The sequence below is a fragment of the Typha latifolia genome, chromosome 4 (genome assembly GCF_019914945.1).
Source record: "Typha latifolia isolate L0001 chromosome 4, TyphaL0001v2, whole genome shotgun sequence".
Taxonomy (NCBI): Eukaryota; Viridiplantae; Streptophyta; class Magnoliopsida; order Poales; family Typhaceae; genus Typha; species Typha latifolia.
In genome coordinates, this window is record NC_133089.1 from 4,107,473 (window position 1) to 4,120,928 (window position 13,456).

At 38.0% G+C, this 13,456-nt stretch overlaps 2 protein-coding genes across 2 annotated transcripts; both read left to right on the forward strand.

Annotated features, from left to right (window-relative positions):
- Positions 1–534: 534 nt before the first annotated feature.
- LOC140786704 (homeobox-leucine zipper protein HAT22-like) lies at positions 535–2,081 on the forward strand. The gene is made up of 3 exons (XM_073135320.1): positions 535–1,231; positions 1,377–1,456; positions 1,563–2,081. The coding sequence occupies exons 1-3, from the start codon at positions 770–772 to the stop codon at positions 1,867–1,869; spliced, it is 849 nt and encodes a 282-aa protein (XP_072991421.1). The 5' UTR covers positions 535–769; the 3' UTR covers positions 1,870–2,081.
- A 5,710-nt stretch (positions 2,082–7,791) lies between these two features.
- Positions 7,792–12,618, forward strand: LOC140785474 (homeobox protein knotted-1-like 6). Its single transcript, XM_073133307.1, has 5 exons — positions 7,792–8,402; positions 8,476–8,598; positions 8,700–8,841; positions 11,830–12,077; positions 12,228–12,618. The coding sequence occupies exons 1-5, from the start codon at positions 8,109–8,111 to the stop codon at positions 12,447–12,449; spliced, it is 1,029 nt and encodes a 342-aa protein (XP_072989408.1). The 5' UTR covers positions 7,792–8,108; the 3' UTR covers positions 12,450–12,618.
- Positions 12,619–13,456: the final 838 nt, after the last annotated feature.

Genomic DNA, 13,456 nt, shown 5'->3' on the forward strand with positions numbered 1-13,456 from the left:
TTAATTTGTAAACGAGAGAGACACGGAGGGCATGAAGCAGTAGTAAAGCTTTGGCATTAGTTCGCCAGTCCTTCTCACTGCCACAGCCAACCAGCAAAGGAAAAGCCAGAACAAGGATGAGGTCCACATGTAAACAAGGGTTTCAAGATGGCAACCATCCCATGCAAACAACCCAACACCTCATGTGTGTGGCCTTCAAGGGGGACCCTGGACCACCATCTACATAGTACTCCAATCATTCATGCATGCCATCCAATATCCGAGCGACTCTTCTAATTATCGTATCCAGTCGTGCTGGCCGTATATATATATATATATATGGATTATCTATTTATCAAAGAAATGATCCGAGTACTGTACCACTCCAAAAGGGCAGTTGGGTTATGAATTAGACCGTCCGGATCCGGCCCCATATGATCGAATCCACGTAGTCATCTCATATTTCGATCACTATACCCATGCTGCCTAAAGAAAGAAGAAATCTTTTGGGCATAAGCTCTCCGTAAACTACTAGCTGTAGGTCCAAATATATGCGGACACATATATATACTTGTATCCCTTATACTCTTTTTATAATTCCATCCATCAAAACCTACTCATTTTTCCCCACTCATTCCTTCCTTCTCTTTAGTTACAATCATAAGCTACCAAGCATCCCCTCACTTTCTCTCTCTCTCTCTCTCTCTCTCTCTCTCTCTCTCTCTCTCTTCACCTGCAAGCAATATATAGAAGAAATTAAGTGTGTGGAAATTAAGGTAGCGAGGCAAGCATGGACATGGGTCAAGATGATGTGTGTGACACTGGCCTTGCTCTCTGCTTGGCCATCGGCGGAAAGAGGAGCAGGTCGACAGACGGCGATCAGCGGCGAAAGCCATGCTCTTCGATGCGCGACAATCCATCCCTCAGCCTAAGCCTCCGTGCAGACGATAGCAACGTCGACGCAGGGCGGACGGTACCCAAGACCGAAGCAACTAACAAGGTGAGGGAGGAGGTGAGGGCGGCGCAGGTATCAATATCATCTCCTCGTAGCGCGGTTTCCTCCTTCTGCGCTTACCCGACGAGCGTCAAGAGGGAGAAAGACATGGGCGGTGAGGATACGGAGGTCGAGAAAGGCTCGTCGCGAGCTAGCGACGAGGAAGAGGATGGTAGTGCGAGAAAGAAACTCAGGCTTACAAAGGAGCAGTCTGCTCTTCTGGAGGAAAGGTTCAAGGAGCATAGTACTCTTAATCCGGTGAGTTTAATTAATTACCATACATATATATATATATATATATATATATATATATATATATATATTCTACATATATTATTCTTCAAAGTTTTTGAAATTTTGCTACGTTATAATTCCAATTCTTATGTTGTTGATCGATGAGCAGAAGCAAAAGCAAGCCTTAGCCAAGCAATTGAACCTCCGGCCGCGACAAGTCGAAGTGTGGTTCCAGAACAGGAGAGCAAGGTTTGTCGTCAATACATCAAACAAACTCCCTTGCATAAGTTCTTCAGTAAGCATATAATTTAATGAATTTGTTGTTGATGTACTGTACATGATTAATTTTTGTCAGGACTAAGCTCAAACAAACCGAAGTAGACTGCGAGTTCTTGAAGCGATGCTGCGAGACGCTCACCGACGAGAACCAGAGGCTGCATAAGGAGCTGCAGGAGCTCAAAGCCATCAAATTCGACCAGCCGCCGCCGCCGCCGCCGTGCTACATGCACTTCTCCTCGGTCGCCGCCGTCACGATGTGTCCTTCCTGCGAGAAGATCTCCGGCGAGGCAGACGGATCCAAAGGCCGCCCCGGGCCCTTCGCGGTGGCGCCCCCGTCCAAGCCTTATCTCTTCAACCCCTTCACTCGTTCAGCCGCATGCTAGCTGCCATAAGCATTTTGTCACTAATTAATTTGAGTTCTTGATGCCCAAATTAATAGTAGCTAGCTACTCTTCTTGACACATATCCTGCTTGTGATATATATCTGTATTTCCTTCTTCATTTTAGGTGATAAAAATCATTGTACAGATCTAGATTACAAGTGTTCAATCACCCTATGGATCGATTTTTTATTTTATTTATCATACCCATGAAATACTTGAAATTAATCTAATTATCATTATTATTATTATTCAACATATATATATATATATATATATATATATATATATATATATTAATGATCAGTTGCAATTAATGCTAATAATTAAAATTAGCATCATTTGGGGAGAAAGTTCTAGAGGAAAATTAAAGGGAAAAGATTGGAAAGCGTGTGGGGCAAGCAAGGAATGAATGGTATTAGGAGACAATATATGTATATAAGTGGGTCATGGGCACATGATGTTCTTCCACCTCCATTTGCAATTGCCTTTCCAAAAGGGTCCTATAAGCTTGATGCTGAGCAAATCAAGCGTACCTTTGCTAATCAATGGTTGTCCCCTTAGGGGCCTACAAAAGAGTCAGATGGTCCTAATCTATGTATTAGATCCGCAATGCCTTTCCTTTCCTTTCCTTTCTTTTCTTTTCTTTCCTTTCCTTTCCTTTCCTTGGTCCAACCTGATTGGAAGAACAAGTTCCTATTACTTTTTTTTTTCCTTTTCCTAAAGGGAAAGTCCTTAACCATATCTTTACTAAGTTATAGATAATTTGTTACAACTTAGATACCTCAATTACATGGAAAAAGATAACAAATCCTAAACTCGGTTGAAATACAAACTAAATAATAATATAAAAATGATTAACAAATTACAATACAAGCTTTCTTACATAAAGAAAATGGAGGATGAGAGACGCCGACCCTAGAAAGAAGCCTTCCTCTTAGCCCATGCAAGCTGCACCACAAAAAAGAAGGACTCAAGATCTCAAATACCTAACACAATAACTTGCCATTAAACTAAAATAGACAAAATTATAACAATAACAAGATGACAACCAACACAACAAAATATCCCAGACAATTTGAAGACAGAGCACCAACCAAGCCCTGCATAGACTGAACCTCAAAACATAGTTAGGTCTAACCTCCCAATCCAAAGACAAATCAGTCGAACTCAACAACCTAAAATGTCAGCCTCAGCCTCGCCCATAGCCAGAGTCATGAGCCATGACACACCATGGTAAAACTCTAGTCAGGTAGTGTTCGACAAGGCCAAGAGGGCACGACGAGTCACTGTCTGCGGAGAATAACCCATAGGCGACCGCCGCATAAATTCCTATTACTTTGCATGAGGGTTTAACATCTCCTATTAGTCTACATCTATCTTCTTCTACTTGTGCGGCAATTTTGAAAGTTTCACTAAAATTCTGTTTTTGATTCATATCTTGGGGTGCATGTACTATAGAGGATTTAATGAGGTGGCACTGGTGGATGTTAAAGTCTCCCTAGTTTGCATAGTGGCATGGCAATGAAGAAAATAGAAGAAAAGAAATATCTTTCTAGAGATATTGTCGGGAATATTACTCAGATAAAGAAGGCAGAAGATGAGATGCCTCATTAATGCAATCTTCCTGCCACTAGTCGAATGATTGCCATATCCTTACCCCTTCGGAGATCACAAACCTCGAACTTTCTCAAATTTTGGGACCACAATGGGTGCAATGAACGTAACGTAATTGTGAGAATTACCAATGCAATCGAATTCTTTCCTCGTTACGGAACTAACGAAAGGCCCAATTTGGGATCCTTAGTTAAAGGCCCAAGTCAAACAAGCCTGATGGATATTTGATGTAAGATTGGGCCAAACTTACATCACATGCAACTCACGTCAGCTCTGTATCAAGCATATCACCAGATGTTAAATGGAAGGTTTTTTTTTTTTTTTTTTTTTTTTTTTTGTGGAAACAGGGCTCTATATTATACCCTATGCCTGAACCCTACGTTAGTCGAAGACAAAAGAGATGCTTGTCCTTGGCTACTTTAGGCTTGACCAGTTCAGTCTAGGGTTTGCATTGAGCTTGACCGAATCTTCAAATGGAAAATGGCCCACTTAGGCCCATTACTACTGTCAATTGGATTGGACGTTGGGATGGGACCAACAAAATGTCCAGCCGCGCAGTTTGCGGCCGCAAAACCAGAGCTACCGTTTAGTTCACTGGTTAGTAGGCAGCAGAGTAAACGAGCCGAGCCTTAGAAATTAATTTTGACCTTTTATTTTACTTCAAGCTCGGCTCATCTTAAAAAAAAATTAAAGAAGAAGAGGAAGAAAATCATTGAGCAAGGGTGGTGTGGTTCACGTGAGGCGAAAGGGCGAGTGGGTCCCGCACGGGAGTGCGAAAGTCTCGGGAGGTTTGCAACACTGCACACTAGGGTTGAGGAGGGAGGTGCAGGCTGCAGCGCCCTGCTCGCAGACCGGAGAGGGGAGGGGGAGAGAGGGTTGGGGAGGGCGGGAGGGGGGGAGGGGGGGGGAGGTCTTTGCCTCGGAAGTCGTGGTAAAAGTGGCCAATAGGTTTTCCTCGTCCCTCGATGGAATTTTACAAAAACTCGGAGTTGAACAGTGATAATTAAGTAGCTGTCACGGTCTAAACCAAAAGATTATTCGTACCAGCAGGCAGCAGCAGCAGCAGCAACAACAGAAGAGTCAGATTGGCAGTCAGAAGAAGAGAGGCTCCCCCCACCCACTATACTACACTACTCGTTTGTATTGTTATCCAGGCCCAGAATCCATAATATACATTCGCATTTATATATAAATATAATGAGCAGCTAGGTAACGCATGCACCCATCTATTTTGAAACAGGCTTCTGATTGTTCCACCCTCTGCCCCCCCCCCAGCTTTTGCTCATGCAGGTCATCACAACTCTTTATTACTTGTAGTTTTCATACTACTGTTCTTGATTGCCTCAATTTGTATATATTTTGAGTCCAAGCAAGGGAAAGGGACAGGGAGATTCGGTGCAGTCTGTCCCGCGTAATTACGGGCGGCAATGAATTGATTGTATCCATTCAGCGGTCTTAATTGTGTTTACTTATTAAATGCTATGATATTATTGCATTGGAATTAATTTGGATGACTAAAATCATTATATTTTAATTTAGAAGATAAATAACTAAACGTAGAGATCAAAAGAACCATAAACGATTTTTAGGTGAATTTTTTTAAACCTCGGTAAAAACTATAAATCATCTTCACTACGATCAAATCAACTACTAGGAATGTCCCTATACTAAGTCACTTATAAATTGTCTGTTGAATTTCACAATTATATTAAAAAAAAATTACCTCCCATAATGAATTGCTTTCCGTGGTTCATCAATTTAATCTTAGTAATTATCAATATTAGATAAAACTGTTTAGTGCCTTTCAAAACAGCTAATTGATTTAAAGATGACCCTAATAGTAACGACATGAAAATCTCCGAAGACGCTCAAACCTTCAATCTTCGCTCGTCATGACCAAAGAACACAATAAACTCTCTTCTAACACTTCAAAATATATTTTGTTATCATCCTTCGTGAATTTCTACTAAGAACTTATATATATGTGAAAAAAATATTTTAAATCAGACTTCAAATGATCATTTCTCGCTCAAAAGATTATTCAAATGCCATGTAATCTTTGTGCTCCATGCCAAAAAAGTTTGAATAGTCAATTAATTGAACTTAATAGCAATGGCAAGAAAATCTCCGAAGAAGTTCAAACCTTCAATCTTCTCTCGTCATGACCAAAGAACCCGATAAACTCTCTAGTAACACTTCAAAATATATTTTGTTATTGTCCTTTAGGAACTTCTACTAAGGACTTATATACTATAAGAAAATTTATTAGAAAATTATTTTAAATCAGACTTCGATAGGTCATTTCTTGCTCGAAAAATCATTCAAATGCCCTATAATCTTCATGCTCCATGCCATCTGGAGACTTCGATAGTGCTTTTTTTCTTATTAAACAATTTATAGTATATTTTATATCTCCATTAGTTCCTGTCCTTGATCGATGGCAGCCCAAGACTTTGCTTAGCCTCGTTTCGCCAATCTGATGATCATATTTTAAATGCTTCCTTGGCATGATGGCATTATATGATGGGCTAATTTTTTAGGGAGCGTTTGGTTTGAGGTTAAACTCTGAATTTAATTAATTAATTTAATTTTTTTATTTAATTTTTTTGAAAAATAAATTTAATTAAATATAAAAAAGTTTTGAGAGTTATTAAACTCAAAACAAACAAGAACTAAAAATTTTATAAGAAAGATAGAAAAGGGAAAAAAAAAGTGGAGACTAATTATAGAAAAGTTAACATGAAATTAAATTAAAGGTGATCAAGGGCACAAGTTATCTACGTGGGTTTCGAACAAATTAAAGAAGCATCTAAACCCCTTTTGTTATGCTTAAAGTAACATTAGAAGCATCTGGAGACTTTATAATGTGGATTAGTACTAATGAAAGCTTACTTACTCCTCATGGCCAATTTAAGGTAACACACTCTCCCTCTACATTAACCTACTCAAAAGAGCAATAAAAGACTTCCAATTAGACTAGGAGATGATCATAGATTCAAATTACAACCAACATGCTACATATAGACAAGATGTCATATCAAACATAACACACTTTGCTTCTTTCACCCATCATCGTGTCTGCAACTTTATTCCCTGCACCCTCAGCATCCCATCAGCATATTTCCCATCTCATTTAATTTCTCTCTATCAAAACCTACGTATTGCACGGAAGTAGAGTTTATTATAACACCTCTACACTCCGTATAAACATGACAAAGCCTTATATATATATATATAATACTACTAAATCATCGGATCATGAGTCGAGTGATTAGTAACGTTAAATATGTAATCTCCTAGGTGTTCTTATGTAAAATAGTATTGTTCTAGCAACACATTATTATAATCCAACAACCTTAGTATCATATTGGTAATATTATAAACATGAAAGGGTCACTAACAGTCAGCATTTAAATCATTTGTATATGTGTTCATGTCCTATTATTATATGTTTAGCAATTCAACTGTTCATAATTTGCACATTAATTATCTTAACCGAATATTTCTAACAGTACATGTAAAAACAATAATATATATACTTTACTGTTAAAGGTATATTACATTATTGTATTTATAAAAATACTACATTCCCTTGCATCTTATATATAAATAGGAAACGACATTAAAAAAAATGTAAAAAGAGAGAGCATGACATAGGGAAAAGGTGGGATTACTATATGTCATATGGCTTTTGAGTAGAATAATTTATATTGGGAATGCATGATCTCCTCATCCTCGTAGTTATATATATATATATATAAATATATATATAATTGAACTCAAACAACCCTCTTCCCGAGTTGGAGAAAGAACAACAGTCGTTGAGAGCACGGGACAGGAAGTCCCTGTCAGACCGAGCACTTAGCAGCCTCGGGTATGTTTGCTGCACCTGTCTCCCTCCCTCATTCATAAGACCCTGTCGAAATATCAGATCATTAAAAGAGAGGCTCCCCCTCAAGAAAAAGAAAAAGAAAAAGAAAAAAAGAAATCTATCTAACACCCTCCGTCTGTTTAACAACTTCAGGAATTGGAAATAAATGTAGGGTGTTAAATGCAAATGTGTCACGTAATTAACACTTAATAGTAGTAATAGTTGTGTAGTATTATGTACGGTCCAACCTCGCAGAGACACGAGGCGTGAGCCCACCACTCCCACATGGGTTGCTATACAAATCTTCCACATCTCTCCACCCTTCTTCACATGTTTATTACTGCTTGCTGCTCCCTCTCTATTATTCTTTGGTTCTTTGAGTGGCATATATATAAATATATAAATATATATATACGAATACTTTGTACATATAAATCATATCTTTTTTTGCGTCTTGGGTTCCCTATAATTTCTCCACCGCCACTGCAAAGCCACTCCCCCCTTGATTTGACCTCGAAAAGAAAGCCACTACAGTCTCCTTTCCTCTCTCTCTATCTAGCTCTCTAGTTGTGTTGTCTTCCAGCCTATCTCTCCTTTCCTTCTCTCCCTCTAATGATAGCTTAGAGAGAGATAGATAGAGAGAGAGAGAGAGAGAGGCCCTTCACCTCCTCAGCTCCCCTACCATTCCTTTCCTCAATCTCTTTCTTTCTCTTCTCCCAAAAAGCTTTAGTTGGGTGTTTCTTTGCAGAGAGGAATGGAAGAGATCTCCCACCAGTTTGGAAGCAATAACCCATGGGGGTCTTTGATGTACACTTTCTCTTCTCCTGCAACCACCACTACCAACACAACCACAGCAAGCAGCAGCACTGCTGTGGTTGCACCTCCTCCTCCTCCTCCTCCTCTGGGTGTAACCCCTCTTGGCTTTCATCACAACAAGGAGGCTTCGTCCTCTCAAATCCCTCTCGGTGAAGTGGAATCCATCAAGGCTAAGATAGTTTCCCATCCTTACTACTCATCTCTCCTTGCGGCTTACTTAGACTGCCAAAAGGTATGCCCTTCTTCTCTTTGTCTTCGTTTTATCTCATAACGAAAGCTTATCATATGTAAGGTTAATTTTATAGGTGGGAGCACCACCTGAGGTCGTTGCAAGGCTCTCATCAGTAGCGCAAGACTTGGAGGCAAGGCAACGCGCAGCTTTGAGCTGTCTTGATGCACCAACCGAGCCTGAACTCGACCAGTTCATGGTAATTAATTAGGTTGATCATATTGCCATCGATCCTGAGATGAATATACTTATATAGCATGTGTTGTTGTTGTTGTTGTGTGTATATATATATATATATAGGAGGCGTATCATGAGATGCTGGTCAAGTATAGGGAAGAGTTGACTAGGCCATTACAAGAGGCAATGGAGTTCCTTAGGAGGGTGGAGTCGCAGCTCAACTCACTCTCGCTCACCAATCGATCTCTTCGGATGCTTTCTTCTGGTAACCAAATCTAAGGTTTTTTTTTTGTTTTTTGTTTTTTTGTTCTTGTTGAGTTTTGTTTCTTTTTATGTTGGGTTATGCGTTTATTAACATTTCTCATGATGGAAAAGAGGAGAAGATGTGGGTGTTTAGGGTTTGGGAGACTGTGGAGCCGAAACAGTGCAAGGCCGAGGAGTACTACTGCCGTATGTCAGTAGAACAAGTACATGCATTTTTACGAGGAGAAACCCCCTTCTGTCACGCAAGCTTATAGAATAAAAATCTTGTGCTCACTTCTTCTATATCATTAACCTTTCTATCTCTACTATATTGCGACTGCTTCGATCTTAGTGTGGGCTAATATAATACTAGACTGAGGTGGAAATGGGAAAGAAGGCTCTCTATTGACCTATCACGAGGCAATAGTAGTACAGTCCCAGATTCTCACCGCAGTATCTCTTCCTTGTGCTTTTACTTGGTAATGGAATTTACATGGTAAATGATATTCTATTTATATTTAACGAGCATTAAAGATGAGAATAATAATAATGGTAGTGTGGATTTTTAGAGAGAAAGGTACTTCTTTTCTCTTCTGACAAGTGATGTCTTAGGGTTCCAAAGTGAGACAATACTTTGCCTCGAGAATAATCGCCACAGCATGCCCTTGTAGCCTTGATCTTTTATAATGCATTGCAATCTGTCTCCCTCCCTCCCCCCCTCCCTCTCTCTCTCTCTCTCTCTCTCTCTCTCTCTCTCTCTCTCTGCGCTAAGCTTCTAGTTTCCATGAAATGATGGATGGTAGCTCTTGTAACTCACTCCGAGCCAACCAAATTTCCAGCTATATATCTTCCTTCTCTTTTAGTTTTATTGGTGATTTCCTTATTATTAAACGTTAATTTTCTTTGTCTTATTAATTAACTTCTGTATTGAAAATATATAATGTAGTCGATCCCTCTAGCTCGAGCTATTAGCAAAATAAAGGTTTCAGATCTTAACTTATTAATTTATCACTACATTTTCTTCGTCCTATCCTATGCTTTTCATTCGATTATTAATTTTATACCAAGCTCCTTCACCATTTGTGCAAAGTTATCTATGTCATTTAAGCTTCTCAGCCCAGTGTTCTGTTCAGTTTGTTTACAAATTTATCCATCTTAAATTGCGTATGACGTCTAATCTTTTTACTAGAATCGTCTTTCTTTGTTGATCGGAGGTTCTGCAGTTGTGTTTCTTTGTCAAGTAATATAGGCTAGGATCCATTGCAAGATCTTACCGTGGCAATTTTATCACTTCAAGGATTAAGTATTGATATTTGATCATCTTTATGACTGATTTACTATTTCGGAGGTTCATTAATAGTTGCTTTGTGAATTCTCGACAGTGATGGCTCAAGCTGAATTCAGTTTCTTACATTATTCTGTGGCTTTTTATCACACAATTCATATGTACTTTTTAAAAAATTTGTCTAGTGTCATTGTCATTAAAATCTTAAGATAATTATATAGAGACAAAATAAACGGATGATCTCAAGTAAGTTTTTCTGTAGATGTGCACACAAACATACATACATACTTACAGTGTTTGCTTGCATATATCTATAGTTATGTATATATATTCATGAATTTTTTACATTATTATTTGTAACTTCATCTGCCTGTCTGCATAAAAATACATACATGCACATGATTATTATTGGTAATATATGGTCTGAGTTCTGCTATTGGACATTTTTTACTTGGAAGAGATTTATGCTTCATGAACCTCAAAGGTATGTATGCTATTATTCATATATATATATATATATATAGATATATAGATATATATGTATATACATAGTTAATTTGTATAACGTCCCTAAGCTCTCCTAAAGGAATACATAAACCCATCCACACATGTATAAATGCATTTGTCATTTATAAACTTGTACATGAAAGCGAATAAATACTTATTCTTGGCTCTACATTTTTTTTTCAACTTATTAACTGATTTTATTTGTTACTCTGATATGCCATGTTGTATAGCTACTACAATGGTATATCATTGTAAGCAAGAGAGATTATCTCAGAATCTTCTTCTATCTAGAACAAAATTGATGAAGGATTTACATCTGTCAGCTTCATATGGGTCCTAACTTGGAAAAATTTCTGGAAAAAAAAAAGAAATATTTCAATATAGAAATTCTTGAGAGAATTTCAAGAATATTATAAAAGTGCCAAATGTTTCAATCTGACATCTTGCTGTTCATTTACTGTACTGCCTTTTCAAGTAGACTTTACGTAAGATTTGTTTAGAAAATTAGAAACTGAAGAATGAGAATATATTTTGATATAAACAATTTTAAATTAGATGCATAATGTATAGGCAAGATGTTGATTTATGTAAACAATATATTTCTTGCATTATAAATGTATCAGATATTAATAACATGTAGCATGTATATGAAATTTTTTGAACATTCTTGATAATATATGATCCAGGGCCCATGAAATTAGGGGCTAATTGCTGAAGCTGATCTGCTATTTCTGGCCTATCTACGGAGCCTTTTATAAAACAGTCTTTGTTGTTTTAGTAAGTCACTCTACTCTGCAAATGGAGACGTGCTTTGTTGTGGTTCGCTGTTGTGGCTTAATGTCTGAGGAGCTCTGGTTTTGGTCCAACAATACTTTTTTTCATCACCTGAAAGAGCTCTTGATGTACCATGCATCCATTTAGAAGAAATACAACTTTAGAATATTTCTATCAATATCTTGAGTTTCTTTTGTGTGCCTATTTTATCTCTTTATTTTTCTCTTCTCCTTCCATAAATCAGTACTTATAAGGCCATAATATGAGCATATGATGCATGATTTTTGACGTGGTTTCAGTTCATATACATGCATAGTATATTGTTGCATGCAACACTCTTTCTGACATTTAATGCATGCGAGCATAATCGCAAATATGTAAGATGCACCACCTTAATTTTGACATCCAGTTGCACGTGCTAATATGTCTGTTTGGTTTCTGTAGACAAATGTAGAGCTTGTTCTTCAGAAGAGGACCAAGAAGGTAGTGGTGGAGAAACTGAGCTCCCGGAGATGGACGCCCACGGCGAAGACCAGGAGCTAAAGCATCATCTCTTGAAGAAGTACAGTGGATACCTCAGCAGCCTGAAGCAAGAGCTATCCAAGAAGAAGAAGAAAGGGAAGCTCCCCAAGGATGCCCGGCAACAGCTACTCAACTGGTGGGAGCTGCACTATAAATGGCCATATCCCTCTGTAAGTTTTTTGCTTATTATTATATTAATCCCTAGTTTTGCAAGAACTCATACAAAATGGCATGTGTGGATCCGATGGGGTTTGCATCATGTCTTGATGCATGCATGCGCTTGAGACAACATTAGACATTTCACTTGTGACGATGAGCAGGAGACGCAGAAGGCGGCGCTGGCCGAGTCGACAGGCCTCGATCTGAAGCAGATCAACAACTGGTTCATCAACCAACGGAAGCGCCACTGGAAGCCGTCGGACGACATGCAGTTCGTCATGATGGATGGATATCACCCCCCAAATGCTGCAGCTGCTGCTGCCGCAGCTCTCTACATGGATGGCCACTTCATCAATGATGGCTTATACCAGCTTGGCCCATGACCTAATCGAAGAATGCAACTGATGCTGCTCGCTTCTAAGATAACCGCTTAATTTAAGTACGTAGTTGTGATAAGGTGTCTTAGCTTGAGAACCTTGTTGATGTTATTTATGGTCATGCTATCTTTCGAAGAACTTTTAACTCTTTGTATTATTGATTTCTTGGACGTAATCTCTTGCATCTTGGTGCTTTAATCTATATATATAACAAAACAAATATTAACATCCTCAAAACATAAAAATATATAAAATTTAGGTTTATAAGTATTTTAAACGTTAAATTTAATATATATTGATTAGGTTGGGCTGGGGTTTGGGTGATTAGACTTGTAATTGAACTCAAGTCCAACGGAAAAAAGACCTTTTTGACTGCTACGCAAAAAAAATGGGTTGGGACTTGGGCGGGACGAACTACTCTTAGAGGCCAAGATCAGTATATTTGTATACTTATATTATATATGTTTTATTCTCTTAAAAAATAGTGAGTTGTTTGATGGTCAAGTCGCACAGTAAAATGGAAGAGAAAAAAATGAAAAAAAAAAAAAATCCTGTAAGAATATTTGTCACATAAAGTAGAGAGTTGCTATATCCCGGTATTGCATGTATATGTAATTAATAGATCTGTATCATGTCACCATGTGGATATGCGAACCGAACCCTAATTATAAAGACTCATCTCATTTAAAATGAGCTAAATAAAAAGAAGATATATAGTTTTTGGGCTGGGTAAGGTTGGGTCAGGCTTATAAATATATAGTTTGGTGGTGAGAATTCTGCATTTGTGGCCCCAAATGTGATATGATTTAACTGCCCCCACATAAATAAACGATGGTAGGGGTAGTTTAGTCATTTGGCAATATGACAAAAAATATTGGTACCAACAATACCAGGAGTAGTTTGATTATTGTATCTTAGTTTTAGATGAAAATTCTTAGCATTAGGTATTAGACTAAATGAGATTATTTTTTTTTTTGAATAAAAGTTTGTAGACTGATAATTCATTCATGTTA